Source organism: Mixophyes fleayi, chromosome 2 (genome assembly GCF_038048845.1).
Source record: "Mixophyes fleayi isolate aMixFle1 chromosome 2, aMixFle1.hap1, whole genome shotgun sequence".
NCBI classification, from domain to species: Eukaryota; Metazoa; Chordata; class Amphibia; order Anura; family Limnodynastidae; genus Mixophyes; species Mixophyes fleayi.
The window spans coordinates 97,675,879-97,699,327 of record NC_134403.1 but is presented as its reverse complement, the minus strand read 5'-3'; the positions used below and the strand labels follow the sequence as shown (position 1 = coordinate 97,699,327).

General features: G+C 38.3%; 1 protein-coding gene across 5 annotated transcripts in view; it reads right to left on the bottom strand.

The window, feature by feature from the left end:
• ENOX1 (ecto-NOX disulfide-thiol exchanger 1) overlaps positions 1-23,449 on the bottom strand; it is a 398,268-nt gene that overhangs the window by 104,478 nt on the left and 270,341 nt on the right. For all 5 annotated transcript variants that reach the window (XM_075199754.1, XM_075199753.1, XM_075199757.1 and 2 more), the window contains 3 exons: positions 15,823-15,993; positions 6,244-6,450; positions 275-508 (listed from right to left, as the gene is read on the bottom strand). In XM_075199754.1, coding sequence (XP_075055855.1) covers positions 275-508; positions 6,244-6,450; positions 15,823-15,993 — 612 coding nt within the window. The remainder of the gene's footprint in view (positions 1-274; positions 509-6,243; positions 6,451-15,822; positions 15,994-23,449) is intronic.

Here is a 23,449-nt window from a genome sequence, read left to right as displayed (position 1 = left end):
ATCTTCAATTCTCAAAATAATACAGTACTTGTGACTTCAGAAAAGGTGCTGTAACTAATAGCAGCCAATCAGCTTTTACTTTTTTAACTGTAGTAGAAAAAATACATCTGATTGGCTGTTATGAGATACAGAAATTTTTGCAGTAACTCAAATATTAATGACAAACAGCAGAACATATCAAGCGCAGAAGTAAACATGACATCTACTTTAGTATGTGTACTATACCACACACTTATTGGCCACCAGCACAGTTAATATCCAAGCTCACCCTTACCTTTGAGCTTCTCTGCAAGCACTGTGGCTTCATGTTCAGAATAATGCATGATTGCTGGTGGGGATGGAGGACGTAGCTGGTCCACTTCTAGCTTGCGACGATGGCGTTCTTCCCTGGCAAACATTCTCTGTCTGCATTCCCATTCATAAAAATCATCTCTTGCTTGGGCAAAATCTACATGTAGGCGACCAGAGTCCTTTTTATCTGTACTGGATCCTAACCTCATTCGATAACCTTTTAAATAGCAAATTCCACATTTAGAATCACATAATTCATCAACAGATTCCATATAATCAGCCAACATCGAAATATAAATATGTAGTTTTTATATAAAGACAGTCAACAGTTAAAATCACTTAGTATCTACAGACTTTCCAGGCTACAGAGGAAGTGGATGATTAGGGGTGAATAGAATGGATTTAGTAAGTAGGCATCTCTGCATTTAACCTTTTATTTGTCTCTCATTTACTGGTCTCTCAATCACAACAATATACACACCTCCTTAAAGGCAATAGAAGCGATCTTATTCTCAGAATGCATAGCTGGAGACATGAGTACCGGCTTTATTGGGACCATTGCCTGGTGTGGAAAACAGTGGTCCCCTTAAATGCTCTAATACCAGATAAAATTCTTAATGGCTGATATCCCTCACAACACTTAAACCTCTTAATAACTTAATTAACTTCTTTGAATAATTGACACAAAACATAATTGTAGCAAAATTAAAAGCAGTTTATATGGTGGTGGAGAATTGAGCAGTCAGTACGACACACGCCAGTCAACCAGGATATCCCATATTTAACCCATGGAACATCCGCAAACGGGGGTGGACAACTAAATACACCCTGAGCGCACATATCTACCTTACCGGGAGCCTCAATCCCGGGCAGTACAGAACCCGCAACCCATCTGGGCTAAAAGGAACGCAATCACAAACCGAACAACAGGGGCGGTACTTGCACTGAGTCTATAGCCGACTCATCGAAGAGAGACGGGTTAAGTGTGCCCACCGACGCCGTAATGTATGCCCCAACCACTTTCCGTCGAATGTACTGCATTTTCTGGCCTGGCAACATGCCATCCAGGATCTCCACAAGCAAACGCCAGACATACCAGGAACTGGCAACTGGTAACCATAGAACAGCCCGACAATTCAGAACCGGCACTAAGTTCAGCCAACCAGGGAGGGTGGGCGGGCAACGTCCTGAACTCCAGAGAATGATTTACTCTCCGCTCATCGCTATTATACCTAGCCCTTCCCTGTGACATCAGACGGGTGTACACCTCCCCAGTTAAACTTTTAACGCTAGAGGAATAACTACATTTGAGTGACACAGCCTCAGCTTTTAATTTCCCTCATAGCTCCTGCAAATATTCAAGTTTTAGTTCTATTTGTGCACAAAAAATCTGCAAACACTTGATCTATTGGAGTCTTTTTTTTCCATCCGGTGTCTATTTTATGTGTCTGCAGTTTAAGTCGATTGATTGCATACTGTAATGAGTGCAAGTATTCATTTATTTATGGGGAGCATCAGCAACTTAAGGATCATATGTCACATCCACGCTATTTAACATATCACTTTTCAAAGATAAAAAGGTTACGTCAAAGATTTGTGATCATTATGGGTTTGCTGTCTTATGTACTTGAGCTAAAGTTTATATAATGTGGCTTGCATGACATAAAAGATGGTACAAAGAAATTCTGCAGCAAGTCCTGTGCAAAATCCCTGACAAACCTACTTGAATAAACTTTTCAACAAGGTCCCAATTTTGTGACCTATATAATTGCTTCCAGGGTGTTTACAATAAGTGGTGCTGCTGATTATTATTTTTATATTACGGAGGCCTATAATACACAAGACTGGTAGTGTCAGTACATTTCTTATTTGTGGCAAATGCAGTTATCGCAGCAAATGACCTTTCTGCAAGGCACTTATGTTTTATTGGAATAAAATAATAAATTGCTTGCTGGCAAAGGAACACAGCAAACAAAAAAATTAAACAAAGACCGTTCTGACAAAATGTTACTGCAAGGCAATCAAAGCTTGCTTTACACTGTTTAATAATACAGCATAAACAAATATTAAACTCTGAAAAGTATTATTTTCCTTCTGCAACTACATAAGCAGCTGCAAGGTCCCACTGGGAATTACAGCATTCTATGAGAACATGACCCAAGAAGGAAAGGACAGAACAAATGTGTTTCTACAATGTGTTACCTTAAATAAAAAATAAGGTTGGAACAAACATTAAAATTGTTAAGACACTCAGCTCAATCAGCTGACAAGACTATTGGCATCCTAATGACAGTGTGACGGCAGCTGGCAGGACTAAGAAAGTACTATGCTTAGGCTTGAAAGTAGGGCAGATGAGAGTGGACATGGTTTGATAACAGACAAACACTTACAAAAACAGTCAAACATGATGAAGGGATGCTAATTGCATTTCAGCAGTCTCCATGGCAACCACACAATTCTGGTTCTGAATCTAGCAAGGATTTATATGCAATAATTTTATAATGTGTTTATTATTGGTCATTTTCCACATTGCTCTATATATACATTAAGAGAAACAGTGGCATTGTATTTAATTTTCTGATGCAGTCATATAAAACTGTATATTGTAAAACTGCAAATACAAGACATTACCATAATGCAACAGATTATCATATCTCCCAACATTCAAAAAATAAATAAATCAGGACACGCCGATATATGATTCATTCACCAAACACGTCCAATTTTACAGACAATATGCATCATCTGGTGGCTGAAAATCGGGATTGTTGTGCATTATATTAGTTCAGAACTGGAAATGTTCAAGGACTAAGACCAAATCAAGTAAACAGAATGTTCTCCATATTACTGCTTCATAGTGAACCTGTCCTAGTAAGAATCACAATTAGCCCCGCTATACAGATCACTTGGCTGTTTGTGTTTGTTTTGGCATGTTATATATTCCCCCACTCTAAATAACTTTCCATCAAGCATACATAGGAATGATTTACTATAACATAACATTCTGTTTGGCACAGCTTTAAATAAACTGTACCTCATCTATAACACTCAACACATAAAAAATGATGCCAAGTACAGGCTAACCAACAACAACTAAACACTTTAGGTTTTTAGAGTCAATGGACAAGTAAAAGAGAACAGCAAATTATGAGACAATTTCTCACTATTTAAAGCATGACGCTGTTTTGTCTCATTTTAAACACAGACCCATCAAATCTCAAGATAACTGCTCTTTTACAGGTATTTGTTTTGTTTGTAAGAGATTGGCTGGGCTGACCTATTAGCCTAGCAGAGTTACTGAAAAGCTCTAGCACCACTTTTGTAACCAATCCTGCTAAAATACATAAGTAGAGGCTGGAGTATGGGTTTTGTGAGAGTAAAACAGGAGTGCATATCATCACCGCTGCTGGCCTGCCGTGCATAGCGAGAGGGAGTACCCAGGGCTATAAAGGGGCATATGAGACTATTATATTGGCTACAATGTGTATGGGAGGATTTATGGTGGCATATGTGAGGACAACGGAGTCTGATGTATACAGTATTTCATTTACTGTACTAAACATTGACATTTTTGCTGTACCCAAAAAACTTTTATGCCCCTTAAAGTAGATCTTCATTTCCAAAACCATGTGTGTCAGACATATGTTCATATGTTTTGCTGCCCTATGTGCCAATTTAAAATTTTGCAGCTAAGCTTTGCTTGCCACACTAATTTTACAGCGTGCAGTACAAACATCATTTTTGCTTTAATGGCATGTTAATGGACAATTTTGGTTCTAATTTAAACACATTAATTCGGCAGTGTAAGGTGTTATTTTAAAAGTCACTACATTAATTTAATGTATTAAACTGGTGGCACAAGGCAAGTTGGAGATCTATGTATACATGTTCAGTTATCATTTTCATCAATGTAATATTTTGCATTTGACTCATGCAACTTAAAAAAATAGTACTGCCAGTTATCCAGGTTTAAGGTCCACATTATAAAATAACTAAATACAGACAGGCATGCGAGCATGCAGGGAATTTATGTGACCCACATATTTGGTGACTCATACATTAGCCTAATCTTTTTCTTTAATTATTAAAGTATGTGCCTGCCTGACACTTTATTATTTTGTAAAACCAGCTCTGAAGCTTGTAACTAAATTACACCAAAAAGATTTTATATATTAAGCATGGTCATGATTCAAGCATTGAGTTTTAAACACAGTGTGATAATAGCTTCAAAATATACCATTCAAAGGAGGCAATTCAATTAGGTGTGAACAAAAATGGGCAAAATTAAGCCCTATTTTCAGCCACGATCAGTACTGCGAGTCTTGTCATTGAATTGCTCTCTGTTATTTTACATAAATATAATGTAAAGAGGCAAGTCACACATACTGAATCTCACCCATAATATATAAAACAAGAATTCTGTTATCTGCTGGACACACACCAGTTGTTCATTTAAAAAAAAAAAAAAAAAAAACGATAGGGAAAACAAAGGGAAAACAAAACAAGACTAAACTATGTGTGAATACAAAAAAATACAATTGTATAATATTGATTCTCTTTGTTATAGGTTATCATGAAGAATGATATATAATACAATACTCAAACAGTATAACAGAGCAGCAGATCACAACAAAATGATTATAACTATTACTCCAACATACCATGTGTGCCCATAGTGTTCTCACATATGCTCCCAACCCTTCCCCCTCCACAACCCCACTTCCATATCTTCCAAACATCACATGCTGTGATGTTTGGTGGAGGAGAGCTCTAGTGTTCCTCACTGCAGCTCAGAATACTGCTGCTCCACGTGGGAAATAACTACGTGCAGGGCTCCAGTGGCTCCCACTGATGTCACTGGTGCTTTTCACAGATCATTTACATCATGCAGCAGCCCTCTGACCTCTCCTCCACTGGTTATGGCAGTAGGATATGATCTACTAGACTGCATGGTGGAGGAAGGAAGACTGGCACCCACCAGTCTGCATAGCATTTCAGTTCCCTGCCGTTACCCTAGGTAAGCTCTGGCCAGTCACCTCATTTTCTTATTTATTTTAGATATGAAAGAAAATTGGTATTTTGGACACACGTCTGTCAGCATCAAAAAAAAAAAAAAGTGAATTTTTTTAATTACTGGCTAAAATACATTGATTCTCTTATAGAGATGAGATGTTCTTTAGGTGTGCATTATACAAATACCACTGCTATTCTTGAAGAAAGGCTTTATTCATTTAAATAAATCCTTCCTTCATATAAGAATACACAGATTCAATTACAATTTTTTTAAGTATTTCTTAAACTAACTTTTTTTTTGTTTAATTAAAGTGGACCAGGCAGTCCAAGTCCGGGCTTCCAGCTACAGTACTCGAGCAGGCAAGCAAGTTCACACAAATGCAAATGTGCCCAAGACTGGCTGGCGAAATGGTAAGAACTTCTTACCACTGCCAACCAGTACTGCCGGGAGGCTGAGTAATCAATTTTATGGTAAATTGCAGTGATAGGAAGTTTTCTATTGTTGCAACAAGCAGTGATACATAACTAGCCCTGTTGCTAATAAATAGGCCACCATATAATTTTGGATTGTGAATACAAAAATACGCTTGTGCAGGATCCAAGTACTGTCTTCCATTGGGGCATGACGCAAACTATTTATGTGATTATATAAGGTAAGTGTTAAGCTATTAAAATGTGGAACTAACAAGTAAATTCACAGCTGTGTGTAGTCTACTGGTAACAACAGAAAGTTATACAAATAGTCACAGAGCAGTGTTAACTGGAACTTTAAACTAAAAAGTTGACTAACTAAGCTTTAAACACACTCTAGTGAAAAACAGCAAAGTGCCCGAGGCATAAATTGAACAAGCCAAGGTCATTAAAAGGGCAAAACTGAATGTATGAGGGAAATATAAATTACAGCAAATGGAAATTTGCTAGAATTAGAATGTTCTGTACCAGATAGGTAAATGGCTTTATCAACCATGAACTCTTCTGAAAATCGAATGTGACAGAAATTCTTCTTGCTTTTGCGAATTGCTGTAATATCTCCGCATTGCTCGAAGACCTCTTGAATAATCTCCTCTGTGGCATTTTCGGGTAATCCTCCAACAAATACAGTTTTACAGCCTGGGGGCCGCTCTCTTGTAGAAGGTGGAGGCAAGTCTATAGTAAATAAAGACAAAATTTAGCATATTAAACATTAAACCTTTTTTTTATTATAAATGCAGCCAATTAAAGGGCCGGTAAACCTAAAATGCAAGTTGCCTTATTTACAAGAGCTACTAAAGAAGATCTGCAGATGTAAACTGTCCAAACCTTGACAGATCTTGAGATATAGGACACAGCATTTACATTTGTTATGCAGCAGAATTCAAGTTACTGTTCTAAGCATTATGGCTAAAGGTGGCTTGAAAGAGTGTGCCTGCATTTACACCAGTCAAATTACTGATAGGTTCTCTACAATGTGTAGGAACATAACTCCCCTCATTATCAGAACTTATATAAACACTTCTGATAAGCTCCTGAAACTTATACAAAAAAACAACTGCCTTGCACAAAACACTGTATGATATGTGGTAAGTTTCCACACTGAAACGTATCATTACTACACTTCATGTCTACTAGAAAAAGCACCAGAAAGTAATATTTACTTTAAAAAAGATGTGGTATTTGTCTTAAACGTCTATTTTATTGGAAGTGTTATACCAAATCATATCTAATAAAATACATATATAACAGAATGTCATTCATAACATATAGGACAGCCAGAAGCTGACAGGGGATGCTGGGACTTATAGTTCCACAGCAGGAGGAGAAATGTTAGCAACTCATAAAGGGAATGGAGTTAAGAAGATGGCGGCACTAAATATTGGGCCAAATAATTAACAATTTGAAAGTTAAATTGGTTTCCCTTTTTGAATGTATTTCAACCTGGCATGCAGACAGCAGTTAGAGATGACTGCACTTTATATCAGCTCCTTGCCCTACATCCCAATCATAGTATCACAAATATAAAACAGAAACAAATTTGTGTAGCAGTGGGAAATTACAAGGTGGTTCTAAGGAATGTCAACACCACATAGATAGGATTGTTTTACAAATCAACTGAAATACCATCTCCGTTCAGCTGCTGGACCCAGCCAGAGAGTTCAACTGTCATTGCTGCTGAAATCTCTGTTTATCCTTGGGTGATCTCTGTGGCCTGCTTGCTGACAGCTGCTGCTGACACAACTCATGCAATGTTAGGGAACAAGTGCCTTGGTTCAGTGTCCAGCTGCGAGCATTATTATTATTACAGTTTATTTATATATTTATCATTCACATCATTGCCTCCCCCATTGGAGACTCAGTCTAAATTCTCAAGCACACACATACACTAGGGTCAGCACCACAGTGATGCCCACGAGCATGATGCCAAAGACAGATACTGGGCACATGGTACCCAGAGGTAGCAAATGCCCAAGCAGCACTAGAGTGAAAGCCTGTTCCAGTAGCAGAAGATAAAGGAGATGTAGTTGACATATATGATGGACATTCATGGTTGTCAGCAGCTGACTATCTTGATATTTCTACAATGACAAATTCATCTTTCATGTCTCTACCTTCCACTGTCTCTTCATTCCAGCTGCACCACAGCTTCGGTAGCGACACAGAAATGCCAGTCAGCAATGGTTACTTTACTATTGGTGTCGGACAATGCTGCTGTGTTACAGGAGTCGCACACACTTTCCCCACCAACAGATACAATTACTATTCTGCTATTTTATGCATCAACAGTTCCCCATACCTTTTATATTGTCCGCTCATTTGGGCAGGACCATCTTTACCTTCATGGGACTGAAATGACTGGAGTCAGCTTGTTTTGAATTCATGTATTTTCTTTAAATGTTTTCACTATTGGCTACCACTTATTTTTATCAAAATATAATGGGAGGACAATGATTTGCTTGTATAAGATGCAGTGAGTATATACAATAGTACCAGAAATTCTGGTGGGCAGCACAACCAAGATGGACGCAATTTTGCAACTCTCCTCACTTCAACTTGCACTCCAGCATCATCTACTGGCTCTGGGCTATATTATGGAGACCAAAGCTTAAGTTATCTTTGAGCAAACAACTGGAATTGCAGTTGTGAGAATTTAAGACATTGTTAAAATGTACTGTAAGCAAGATAGAGCAGGCCAAACTGGGTATAAAATAAACCCGGTGGAAGCAAATCCCCTACTCCCTCGCCCTTACCACCAGACACTATTAAGGAAGTCAGTGTTACGTCCCTATCATAGGACATTCCTGTTGCAGGTACAGAAAACAGCACAAGATATACTAAATATTCTATTATCAATAGTTGCTAAAAAATTTGAGGCACTACAGACTTCCATTGAGTCCACCATAGCAAAAGTGTCTGATAACACGGCCAGAATAAATAATGTTGAACAGCGTAATAGTGACACCGAAGACAATGTCCTGTCTTTGCAAAATGAGTCTGAACACACTGTGAGGAAACGGGGTGCTACTGGACTGAGAACTTTGCATTCATCACCCGTTTCTCACGGTTTAATGTACATTTTAATCCTTGACCCAGACTAAGTATATACACCAGAGCATCAGTGTATTATGTGTATTATTATTTCATGTTATTAGGTACATATTGCCCTTGCTATTACCTGCAATGTTTTATGTAGTATAAATATAAAGAATATTGCCATACTGTGTGAAAATAACAGGACAACAGCAGTCATTTTCCTTGTGTTAGTTAATGTATTTACCATTTGTCTCAAATGTCCATTGTTATGAGGTGCAGCTTAGATTTGGTTTGTAATCAGAACAATGTCTGAGTTAACTAGCTGGCAGCCCATGTTAATAAGCTAGGTCAACAGGTAACCTGAAAGGTAATGAGGTTAGAACTTCTAAATGATATGCAATGTGTCTCCACAGTAATATATTGGATGAAGTAGCATTGGGAAATGTATCAATATAAATGTTATTGTATCAAAATGTATGACAGATTCAGATGGCGTAACACTGCTGATACAATGTGTCAAAAGTCTTATTGTTTCATGTAAGCGTGCAGTGTCATTCCCTGCTGTAATATTGTAACCCCATGTTTAGTGTATCCAGCCAAAATAGCTAATTGAGTCAAGCCATTCCATTGTATAATCAAGGTAACAGGGACAGTATGTCTAGCAGCTAAAGTCTCCACTTAGAGACCCCTGCTGCAAGGGGGTGGTTTGAGACATTTGACCCTACTTCCTGTGTATACAGCGAAGAATATAGGGAGAGGAGAATGCCAATAGAGGGATTCTAGCTTGGAGGATCCTGGTGTACAAGACATCAGCGAAAAGGACTCTGGGCCAGGCATCGTGGTGCCGCTGGAGGAAACCCTACCAGGACAGGGTCTGTGTGAGCCAGTAACTGTTTGCTAATCGGTAGTGGAAATATTGCGGGAGGATAAGACTCTAAAAGAGACTGAGATTATTACTTTGAAGTGCTGACTGCAAGAGGCTGCTGGAGGATACATGCTACCATTTACCCTGTAACTTGTGAACGTCTTGTGGTGTTGTGCTGTCGTAATAAAGCCTTATTTTGGATATATTCTGGTCTACCCGAGTGAGTTAAATCCCACAGAGGGTAACTGCCATCCCAGCTAAGGGTTGTATCTTCATACACAACACTAAACAACTACAACAACTCCAAGAAAAATGAGATGATTTGGGAGAATCGGCAGAATAACTTACGGTTTTTAGATTCCAGAACACATTAAAGGCCAGGATGTTATCATTTTTAAACCAGACCTTAACTGTAGCTTTGAAACTGCAGGACAACCTTAACTCCCCTCAAATTGAAAGAGCCAACCAACTAAGCCCAGAAAGAGAAAGGGCAATACTTCTAAACCTAATCCTGTAATCGTTTGATTTTTTGAAAAAATTCTTATTATTTATAGATGACTGAGGCCAACTTTACCACGCATAAGGAAACACGTCAGTTACTGGAAAGATTCCTGGCTTCTTAAGCAAGATCACTGATTGATTTTGCGATTTTTCCAGTGTGGAAACAGAGCTGGAAAACTTTTGGCCAACATGGCCCAGCCTCAAAAAAAGGAGAGGCCACATAGTAAAAGAAAATAGTTGAAGCCTTTCAGAATTACTACTCAACACTTTATAGAGACAGCACTTGTAATGTTCCTTTAATGCATAAGCTTCTGAGGGACCACTTAGATACACAGGGACCGCTCGACTTACCCCTCTATCAACTCTGCACAGTACAGTACTTATTCCTAAACCAGGAAAAGATCCCCAAGTTGAGAGCTTGTATCATTCCATCCCCCTACTTATTGTGAACATTAAGATTATGGCCAGCAGATTACAAATTATTATATCCTCTTTATTGACAGAACAACAGCTAGGGTTTGCTTCTGGTCACAAATCGGTAAAAGGTATATGTACTGCAATTTCAGCAGTCGTGACATCAGCCTCACACCACACATCAAACATGATTCTTGATGCTCAGAAAGGACGTGACTCAGTGGCATGGTCGTATTTACATGAGCTCCTTCTTCATAGATATTTTAGTAACAACTTTAATGACCCTGTTGAGATTTTTTTTTCCTTACTGATCAATGGCATGACGAGTGCTAGATTTCAGATGTCTAGAGGTACGCGTCAAGGTTTCCCTCTTTCTCTGCTGTTATTTAATTTGGTTTTTAGACCCTATGCTCAGTTTTGCAGAAGTGGATTGTGCTCCAAGGCATCAAGGTAAGTAAGGAATAGGTAGATTAAATGGATGGTTTTTGCAGATATATCTTGACAAATATTTCCAACCTGGAGGTTTCACTCCAGCCCCTTATGGCAGTCAAGATTGCGGAATTTGAATCAACGGCATTATTTCTGAGAGAACGTTGCACACGTCCATCTTGCTCAAATCTTTTAAATTCTACCCAAAATACAGCAGAGCGCGCAGGGGCTGTAAAAAATTATTACTTGCAATATTGACAGCTGCGAGAAAGCGCATTCTCCAGGTCCTGGTCCAGAAAATCCCTCCTCTCATATTAGAGTTAGTGATTCTGCTCCTTGGTTTATGACCCCACACGTCTCCCTGCACATTTGATTTCTTTCTATTTATTATCTTTAGTCCATAAATGACTGCAAATTGAGAAATTTTTGCATTGTGTTTGTTATTTGTGGCACACAAATTGTAATCATTTTATGATGCAAATTTAATTTTCAACAAGTGTCTTATCTCGGTTGTATTCTTTTCCACTTCAATAAAAAATGATATATATATAAAAAAAAAAAAAATAATAGTACCAGGCATAGGATCGTGACCACACTCATTTCTTGGTCCCGATCAACTCCTCCATTAAGCCATTCATTGTGATGTATTGCTTACTGAATGTAATGCCTTCAAGGTTTTTACTTTTGCTTGTTTAGAATGGTTTCCATCATTTGGTGCAAATCCTTACATAATACTGAGGACTTTGTACAATGTGCAGAAGTAGCTATAAATACTTTTGTTGGGGAGGAACAGTTATCATGTCATCTGTAAATATTGGCTACATAAACACATAAAAACAGGTGTAATTTTATTCCAGTTCAACTATACTGAAAGACATCAAAAGACAAAAAAAGAAAAAAGCAGAAAACACAAAGCTCTGACATTATGATGAAAAACTCCGCTGGTTATCGCTGCTGTCTTGTTCTAGATAAAACAACAGAATGCCAGAACAGAGGAAAGCATAACCTAACAGCATGCATGTTCCTACTTGGCTGTAATGCTAAAAGCGTAGACCATTATTTACCTTTCATTTAGGGTACTAGTAAATACTATTTGGTTCAGAAAATTGAATTTTGTTATGACATTATGGGATCATATGAAAAATCTTAATTAATTGTTAGTGGTAGGATAAAAACTGGCCCACACATATGCACGGTCTGCAGGGTACTAAAGCTGGTTTGCTTCCATTTGTTTTGCAGTTAGAAAATTGATAAAATGAACCATCCATAAGCTTTGTAGTCTGAGATGATGAAAGTCATACAGACACTTTAGAAAACTGGACTCTCTTACAGAACAGACATAAAAATGATGCAGTGATGCTGTTAAACATGAACTTGTGAAACCAAATATTTGTTCTTAAGTAGATACAAAACAGTGACAACCGTTTTATGAATGACAAGGTTATATAGTTATAGGAAACTTTTGACAATGTATTCTGCATAATACTGGATGGTAAACTTATCAATCATTTACTGAACAATTGCAAATCATTATCTTAATTATATGTATTTTTTTCAGTTAATTTTTTGTTGATTGTGCAGCAGTGCAGATTCTGTGGCGTCATATAAAGATGATGATGATTATACATCATGTGCAAAAACAGCAATGATATGAAAACAAGAATAATTGTAAGATATCGTTCAAATTTGTCCACATTCCAAACCTTTCATCTGACAAGAGAGGGGTCACTTCTGCTAGTTGTAGAGCAAATTATTATCTATTTATTGATTTTCGACAGGAAATGGTGGTCATCTTTAAACAACCCAAAATCACTGCATCGTAAAACATTTCATCTTTGCTATAGAAAGTCTTTTATACAAAACAGAATACGTTTAATTTAAAGAAACAATGTGATTCAGGGCATTCTATCCATGCCATCATGCTCTCCTTGGTTTGTTTTTTTGAATTACAATCAGCATTAATATAAATAAGCTAACAGTGCCGCAAGCTTGGTGTCACATTGTTGAGCATAGCTTTCCAATTAAAGTAGGGGAGCAAGTGCTATAAGTATTGTTTTATTACTAAATTTTTAATCTTTAGAATACCACGATTATTACTATATTATTATTTTAAATTTAAGAATACCTGCAAATTAAACAGATATATGAACAGACAGCACATACATAAACATATACTACAGCTATATATTTTCTTTGAAATTAACCTTTTTCTTCTGAACAGCTATAAATATTAATGAGTATTTATGAGAGTGGTCATACCATGTACTGGTAGGAGCAGGCTTACTGTGCTTCTTAGTAACGTTTAGTCATCAAACTATAGTTTTACAGCCAAGACAGACCAAGCACAAGACAAGAAGCGAGGGAAGATTTAATAGATGATGTTTTCAAGAGTGGCAAGTAATGTTATATCACAAACATCAGACTTAACTTCAGGATGTGCTGGGGATATTAGATTTTTGAAAACTACAGGTAGATATGAATATTTACATCAGACAAATTCAAAGGGCAAAGAAACAATACATATTGTGATTTGAACTGAAAATAAATAAATACAATATAATGAATTACATTAGCTCTGTGTATAGTTAACTCCTGACTATATTGTTCCTCCACACAATGTTTTCTCTTGTTTGTAATACAAAGCTAGAAAACAACAGGGGGAAAGGATCAATGAGGTTACTGCAGAACAATGATGCATAACCCAGTGTCTGACTATTGACCAGATAAACAGGGTTTAACCACTTTGACTTTTATCCAATATCATGTGGTCACATTCCTAATATATTTAAGTTTCACTAGACAGCTTTCAACTGATTCAATTATTTTTTAGTACTGTGTGCTGCACTTTGGGAAATGCTGGAACTGTTCTGCTAGTTGATGAGTAGCTGTTAGATATAAAAATCCTGCTATCAATTTACCAACAATTCCCTTGAAATAATTCTGGGAAAGCATTTCTTATCATTTTAGATAGGGAATAAAAGGGTTACACTATTTCATGAATACTTAAACTTGATGCATTTGAGTGGGGCCTAAATCACCCTGAGAAAAGCAAAGACTGCATCAATGAATATTAAACTGGAGCCATGGAGCTCAGTCTGAAGAAAGACCATCTTGGATCAGTCAGACTGTGACGGATGGAGTCAGCTGGCAGGACTGCATATCATGTAGCCGGCGCAAGAAGAGTACAGAGACAATGAAGGAGTGAAATAATTTTATCTCACTCTGCCCAAGGGAAAAAATAGATTCCAGGCTCTTAGGACAGGATTCATTGCACTCACATTTTATAAATAATGCATTTATATATATAAGCCGTCAAAGTGCATAAAAGAAATAATAAAATAAAATAAGAGGCATTAACAAATGCTTTTCTGTTTATCTATAGAATATTCATACTCTCGATTTAGATATTAAACATGAAAGTTTATAAAATACTCTGCCAGATTTTATTTTATTTTTTAAAAAAAACTGACTGAGAGCCATATTAACACAACCAAAAACAAAATACAACCAAAGTAGGAGCTGTAGTGGTTTTAAGTAAAAATTGTCTTAAAGGGAAGGACTCATTGCAGTAAAGACAAACGCTTCATACTTGTATACAGGTGGACACTGAATTATTTATTTATCGTGATCCCAAACTTTTCCACCAGGCCTTTATAACATCTGACATCTTTAGAGAAGTTCTTTAGGCCAACTCCAAAATAATCCTTGCTCAAGTCCAGAGGAGCTCAAACCCAGTCATCAAAAGTAAGACTAAGTCATGGTTTTAGTATTTCTATCTTTAGAAATAGGTGGGATAATTACCATACTTACTGACTTTTATAACCCCCTGTCCGGGATAACCCAGTGGGGTTGTCAGATTGCAAGCACAGGAGGAGGGCATGGTGGCACCATCCCCGTGGCCCCACCCCCATTCTATGAAATCCCGATATTCAAACATTGTATAGCAGGGGGCGGTGTCTGATCATGCAAACCGTGTAATTAGGTCCCGTCTACTCTGGGATCCGGGAGCTTACTCTTACGGAGTCCAGGAGGACTCCCCGAAATTCCTGCGCTTCCCAGAAATTTCAGAAGAGTAGGCAAGTACGATAATTACTGACCCATAAAAATATATTAACTCACCTTTGCCTGATTAAAGAAATCCTGAAAAAATCAACTGTTGGTAGCTCCTAATGACTGAGTTTGACCCTATGCCCTAGGCCAGGGGTAGGCAACCTGCGGCTCTCCAGGTGTTGTGAAACTACAAGTCCCAGCATGCTTTGCCATTAGATAACCACCAGATAGGTGGCAAGGCATGCTGGGATTTGTAGTTTCACAACACCTGCAGAGCCGCAGGTTGCCTACCCCTGCCCTAGGCTGTAATATCACAGGAGTCCCTGGACAAGATTTTGTGCTGATCAGGACCGGATTTTTGGAAAGGCCACATAGGACTGGGCCTAGGGTGGCAGATATGCAGGAGTGGCAGACATACTGTAAAAACATTGGGTCTATCGGTTTTCTAAACACATGGTGGTAAGCAGAGATATGTCTAAAGCACTTTTGGCTAGGGTCTTGTAGTGTTCTGCTTCAAGACAAACAGCCGGCTGTGTTATTTTTTGCAAAGAGATTTTATTTTATTGTGCATTGCATTATTTATTGTTTTGCAGCAGAGAAAAGTGGAATGTATTTACAAAATCACAATGTAATCAACTGGAAAGAATCACTTAATACTGCTGTTTTATGACTGTAACAACATGTGTACACACATTCTACAGTATGTTTGTATGGCTATCATGTGAAAGCAGTAGGTCTAAGTTGGTACTTACTGGGATTAGGTGGAAAGAGGGTGCAGCTTTTACAGTGGATGATTTCTTTCACAATAGGAAGCTGTGCCGGTGGAGGAGGTAGTAGGCCCATTCCAGCCATCATTGGATTGATTGGAGTTATGCCAGTCATCATACTAAGACTTGGATCAAACCCTGGTACACAGATTGAATCTGCAGACACACAAAACAACAATTTACCTTACTGAAACAATAAAAAAAATAATGTCTCAGCACAGAACATTACATACTCTGTGGGAAAAGCACAGACCTCCCTGTGCGTGATAAGCCATTTATTCAATGGGGGAAGAACAGCTTGTAAACACTGCATGCAGGGAAATCAAAGGGGATGCTATGTAATTAAAAACCATAACAAAATCAAATCACTGCCACAGAGGTTTGAAACCAAACACAAAAGAATTCCATCAGCTTCTCAACACCAGTTGTTTGAATTGGCACAGCTCTCTGACTGTGGGATCGATTTCCTACTGATAGCTGACTTCTCAGATTGTCTCATTAGCTTACACACAAAATATATATTTAGTACCTTAAATGCCCTTTATGAGAAAGACATTTGTAACACTCTACAAATGGGTTTCTACTTAACCCTCTGCCCCCCCTCCACCTACAGTTCTCTATGACCCTTACAACTTGGACTGGATCTGTGCAAAATGTCCACACATGCGTGAAGCCAAATTTGTTAGCAAAATTAATAAATGTAAAGCAACTTTATTTTTATATTGCATTGGCAAAGATCTGTATACAAATCAAGAGATGCCTGCAAGCGTTGGAAGCGTTTAACATGAAGCTGTGCTGGAAGGAGGATACACAGACAGTTCAGAAGTCAAAGAAACATGTTGTGAATCACAAGTATGGCTGCCACCTTAGTGTTTTATTTATTTAGTTTTATTTGGAGACAAAAGACAGTTAAGCCAGCCATAACTTGTTATCTAGATATAAAACAATATTTTCACTTGGCGAGCTACCAAAAATACAACAAAACCATATTTTCTGGGTACATAGTGTCTTTAATCCAGGTGTAGGAATTTAAATTTGGTGGAGTAAATAGACAGTATAGAGTTGGCTGGGATGTCAACTACTGTAAGGTCTTTCATTATGTAAAGCGCTACGGAATCTGCTGGCGCTATATAAATAAATGTTGGTGATAATGTTAATTATTAGGTACGAATTGTATCCCTTTTTCTTGTAAATATTCAAAAACAATTTTTGGAACACATTACGGCATATATCATTTTTTAAACTAAACCTGTCAACAGGTCCTATGATGTTATTTTTTTTTACTTTACTACCCTTCACAATAGTAATAAATTAACTGCAGAAATATCATACTTGCTAATTCTCCAAGCATATTTTGGGAGACTCAAACTCCACATAGGTCTTTTGGACTCCCGGGAAAGCAGGTAATTCTCTGGCATCTTCCTAGTGAAGTGGTTGAGATGAGGGCCTCCATTATACGATTTGTCACAAATTGCGTCACTGTGGCCCCTCCCCTGAGGCAAAACAATTCAATAGTAGCATCTCGAGGGGCTGGGCAAAAATAATGCAATTTGCAACACTTCACACTCCTCCACAGTTGTGCTTCACATCCCCCAAAATTGGCAAGTATGAGAAATAAACTATCCAGTATAAATTGAGAATGACATGAATCAACAAAACAATGGGCAATAATTATGTAAACAGGTGGTGTTGACTATAGCAAATAATCAGATTTCAGCTGTCACTCTTCAGTGCAGTTTAGAAAGTAAAGGTAAACATCTGATTGGTTGTTATGTGCAACATCCATCTTTTCCTATGCACCAGTTTTTACAAATGCCCACCAATACATACGATATGTCTGTTTTCTTCCAATACGCAATTTATTCAAAATATTAAAGGTGTACTTAATAGGAGTTGCTAAAATTGAATGCTAGAAGAAGAGAAGTGTTTGATGTAGCAAAAGTATTAAATAATGAGTGATACTTGCAGTTTAATTACCTCCTTGAGTTAAAGGTGATAACAGGAAGGATGTGAGGAATCTTAGGCATGAGACATGCTGGAAACTGCTGTTAGAGGAACTGAGGTATGAGACTGTCAACAATGTAATGTGTCAATTGAGCACACTAAATCTAAGTTCTGTGGGACACCAGTAATAATGCTACACATTAAAAACCTGATCATTTAATTACTGCCCCCTTTTGTGTCCTTTTCACAATTTGACACACAGGGTTTAACAGTCGGATTTCTTATGAAAACTTTAAACCAGCTTATAAGACACGTGTTAAGAGCGATTGCAAATTCCGTTCTCCGTGAAAACGTTCTCCAGACACAGACATTTAGCTCCATCTTCAAACAAAGAAATGGTAAACTGCCGTGTAAATGTCTTTCCCCACTAGACCATGTTTTGTTCAATTATTTCCCCCTCTCCTTTTATTTCAGAATGTACTTCAAGGGCACATACACTGGTATGTTTGGGAGGCTCCTGGGTTTCTGGGAGTACTTCCGGGCTCCTGAGAAAGTCTGAAAATTCTCCCAGATGTCAGGAGATGTGGGCAGGGACGAGAGCCTGACGACTAGCTTTGCGTGATGAAATACATTATCCAAACAAAGCTGAAAAAAGTGAGTGACCAAACTCCTCATTTTCTTTTTTTTTTTTTATGTAGTCTTCCAGAAAAATGACCATTCATTAGCCATTTTCAGGTTCCTAGAAGGCTTGAGAAAAAAAAATTAATGCAGGTAAGGAAATTCTATTTGAATAGTATTGTAACTGGATCACTCATAAATAACTTATGGTATCAATTTATTTAAGGGAAATAGCGCAGGGCACTGATTTATATAAATTGCCAATGGACTTATTTTTAATATTGTATATATTTTGAGATAGGAAATTGTTATTTCTGAGACCAGGGTAGAAACTCGTTTTTCCTGTGTTAACCTTACTAAAGGAAATGCATTATTTCTGATGTATATATCTGATAAAATGAGCCTTTGTTTGCAAAGTCTTTTTTGTATTGGGATGTGTTTTGTATGGACATGTCATTGTTTGGGATTTGTAAGATTGCTAGTAGAAACCTCCAATTAGGCATATGATGAAGTCTCATGCCTGCTCTGGCCAAAGGCCCAGCAGGGGGTCGTTACTGTGCGGCCTTTTGTCCAGAGTAAATTTTCATAGATGAGTGTAAATTTTGTTAGCCTTGAAATGCATGTAAATCTATGTTTTGGGAAGCAGGGTACATCCTGATTCTAAAAATAGACTGTTTCTGAACTGTAAAAAGGCATCAGCTTGTATTTGAAACTTGTTCTTCTGATTTTCATCTTACCTGATCACCCTGGTATCTCCAATGAGGGTGAGAGCAAATAAACATCTTGCTTCAAGACCTACTTGAAAACATCTTCAATTGCTGTATTCCTGTGATCTGCAGATTAGACGAAAAATCTAATCCGGCTGTCTCTGAGGTTTGGACCCAAGTGTTTCCAGTACCACCGCTCTGCCTGCTACCCAGCAGCCCTGGTCTATGTGATAGGCCAGGGGGGGATCCATTCACAGCAACCCGGATCCATAGTAAGAGGTCCGGAGTTACCAGGCCAGGTACACCAGCAACGAGACAGCATCAGTTATGCATAAGAAACCCAGTTCTGGATGCCGGTATAGGAGTCCAGTGGTGGCTCTTGTAAGCACCTCCTACTGCGGCAAGAGGGCGCATATTGGATAACTTAAGGGAACGGTGGCAAAGTAAGCCCAGCCGGTTCCCAGCAACAACAGACAGGGTGTCATAGGCGGTCCATCCGGTCACAGATATTAAATTGAACCCTAAACTAAATAGAAACACTGAACACCTTCCTTTGCCATGTCTTGTTAGTAAAGTGATTTTACAGTTTTTTGTATGCTCTCCTTTAATCAACAGCCTGACTGGGGAAGGGGTTGAGATGACATCTCTACATTGTTCTATTGTGGTGCAGTTTTAGCACAATATTTACAGGAATGCATATATGGGGATATGACCGATAACAATTTGTTGAGTGAAAAATATTTTTGAGAGATTAATTGTAGAGTTGAATCAGACTTTAAGTAGTGCAGCAAAGGTTGAAACACTTGTGTTGACATATATAGCCAGTGGAACAAACTGAGAAATGTAGGGGCAATGCTGCTTTAACATATGCTGATAGATGAGAACATAGTTTGAAACAGAAGGAATTTAAAAAGAGAAATGCTGGTAATAAGAATTGAGGGCACGGGATGAGTTGAAGCTATTAGTTGATTTAGGATTGTTTTGCTTCCAGTTCAGTGTGTTGGCAGATGCAGTACAGAAATGGCAGAGAAAGCTTCCAGTCCTCCTCTCTCTTGCTGCTGCCTTTGGAGATGCAGATGATAAGCAGGATGTATTTGACTGAATGCAGCTGAAGGGCTAGAGTTCTGGCACACAGGAAAATACAGAGTGCAGACCTAGAAAAGTGGAGCAATAATCTCTGCTGGGGAATTATTAGCCCACTGAAAGCTGGATCTGTACTGACTCTCTAGGGAACACACTCTCTGCAATCACAGCTGGTAACACAGATCTGCTGGCTGAGTCCAAGGTTAATGGTAAAACACAACATATTCCCATTTCCCAGCTACATAACACCTCCATAAAAACAAAGAAAATAGTACAGACCTACTTGACCACTTCTCTGCGGCCAAATTTGAAGAAACAAAATATACAGTGTTTTCAAGATACAGAATACACTGAATTCTACAAATGATTTAAGAAGATAACATAACATTAAAAGGTTAAAATGTTTAACCAAACAGCCATTCGTGTCAGGCCAGAGCTATTGATCTATGGATGGAAATCCAATTGTTAGTATATAGCAGTCTGCACTGCAATATTAAGTAGGGTCAAATGCAGATGTGCTTTATGTTTGTCCCAAATCTCTCAAAATTCCAACATGTTGATCAATCAGTGGTTAAATCATTTTTTTTCTGTCTGTTCCTTTGTGTGTTCATGTATGGGCAATGAGAAACCTCTATAAAAAACAAGTGAAAGGAAAATGGAATCCCTGCCAAGAGAAATCATATTTCATTTAATTTTTTAAGTTGCACTTAAAATGTCAGAATCCAATAGGTTTCTATGGTAACACCACCCTTTCCGTTTGCGCCGGTTCTCATAAATGTCCCACACTGCATTTTGCTGCAAGCTGTACAAAATTACTTAAAGTCTATGTTGCACCCCAGCTTGTATTCTTGAGATCGTCACGAAAAGTTTTCATTGTAGACAAAAATAAAATGAAGCTCCATATATGAATTTGCAAATTACTTTCTGTTTTTATAAATACTTTGCATGCACCCCGATTTTCTGCTGTTTAGCAAAGATACAGTTCCAAATGGAAATGCCCTAATTCCTTCCAATTCATTTATCAACTGGCTGTAACAGGAATACCACTCTCAGCCATAATCATTTCAGTGCTCAGCAATACATATCAGTTTACATAGCACACATAGGGGGGTATTCAATTGTCCGCGGGTTCGAGCGCGGAAAAACTATTTCCGTTAATACGGTAATCTCTCGCTGGATTTCAGCTCGCAGCTCCCTGAGCTGCGAGCGAGTAAATTACCGTATTAACGGTTTTTCCACGTAGGATTTTCGGCAATCCCGTGGACAATTGAATATGCCCCATAGTGCTAGTACTAGGAGACAGACACACACACACACACACTGAGATGTGTACTGACAAACACATATGATGTAATACAATAATACAGAGATCCTAATGTGTTCATTTACTTTATTTCACAACATGTTTAACTATTTACATTATGTTTAGGTTAACAGAGAAAAATTAAATCTTAAAAAAAACAACTTACGGAGGAAAAGATATCTAGTGCATGACTTGCATTGTTGCTGATAGTACTTTCCATTGGCAGAGGTTCAAGATTGTATGAGGTCCTTCTTGGTGTGGATCTGAGAATCAAAGACTACACTTATTTTGTGTAGTTTAGTGGTGTTGCTTATCTTATATTTTGGACTGGAGACCTTGGGCCTAATTCATTAAGGGCCCGTTAAACGAAAGCATTGTGCGTTTTTAAAAAAACGCATGTAGATCGGACATATGCACGTCCGGATTCAACAAAGAGTGGATGTAAAGAAACGTGTTGTTGAATAGGAGTCTAGGTTCACTCTACTCTGACAGATACATCCAATACATACGTGGGATACAAAGTCCCAAACAAATGCACGGTAAAGAAAGAATATATTCAATCAATGTCACCTGTTAATAATATAGTCCCCCCCATCAAAATACATTTAGTAGGAAGTTATGTTTACTGTACATAAAATGCATTTTTACAGTTGCTCGTGACTGCAGACACATGTTCTAGCGTGCATAGGAGACCGTCATCACTATCACCTGCCCTGTGGCTGGTGCAACAGAAAAACACATAGCTTAGAGATGCCCAAATCTTGAATTGGAAGCTGCTATGTATGCTCAAGCTTGGCATGCAATTACTGTACTTTGACTATGTGCATATGCCCATTCCCCTCCCAGTTCCGCCCATGAAATCGTAGGCTGTAGTTCGGGTCCTCTGCTCTTGTAGATGAATTGGATACACTTGCGTTCTCTGGCGTATATCTTGTTTCAGGGAACGCGCAGAGGAATTTAACGTAAAATATGGCACGTATCAGCAGTTGCGTTCCGTTATGAATCAGACCACTTGTGTCTCCACTGCATGTCAGCACCATTGGATCCTGCATAAATTGTATCCAATAGTTGCTGCTATACTAGGTCAGGGGTCGGCAGCCCCAGGCACACGTGCCAGACGTGGCACGCTGACCACATCTATCTGGCACGCCGGTGCTGAAGCTGCTTCAGTAAAGCAGCCAATGATGGCTGAAACGGAGCTTCTGCGCATACTCTTGAAAATAGCAAGTAACAAAACAAAAAAGACATAATGAAATGCTGTGTGGGACAGTCTAGTGTACTGTACGTGTGCAATGCAGAGATGACACAGCATTCACCATGTAGGTGGGGGGGGGGGGGGGGGGGTGCGTCTTGGTTTCAGACCAGCCTAAGGTTTAATTCTGTCTAAAACCATCCCTAATGTGAAGATTATTTGTCCATTGTTGTCTCTGAATGATTAGTTCTGTCTATCAGTTGTATAACACAGAAGCAGCAGTAGGTCCAGGCACAGGATTAAAGATGAAATAATATCTGTGAAAAGACCACGTAATACATTAATGGTGATACAACCAATTCTGGAAGAGGACCTTAATTGGAATAATATATATTCTTTCATTTACAGAAAATGTTCACTGTGCCTGAAACAGCATTGAGTCCACTCTACTTAAAGTGCTAAATAACGAAACATAACATACTGTGGCATAATTTGGTAGTTTCATGCCAAGCTTTCAGAGGTACCCAAAAATACAATTAATCACATAAACAATTGACTGAAAAAGCCTGCCAGGCATTTTACATGTCGAAAATGTTCAAATGTTGGTGCATTGTCAGCTCCCACCCAATGGTGACATGTATCTACTGGTAGGGTCTAGCACAATTACAAAACAAAAGGAGGCAGCAAAAAAATATACCAAACACCTTACACAATACATTACTCATCTACTTGTAGTTTTGATTAATACTGCACAATTACTACATA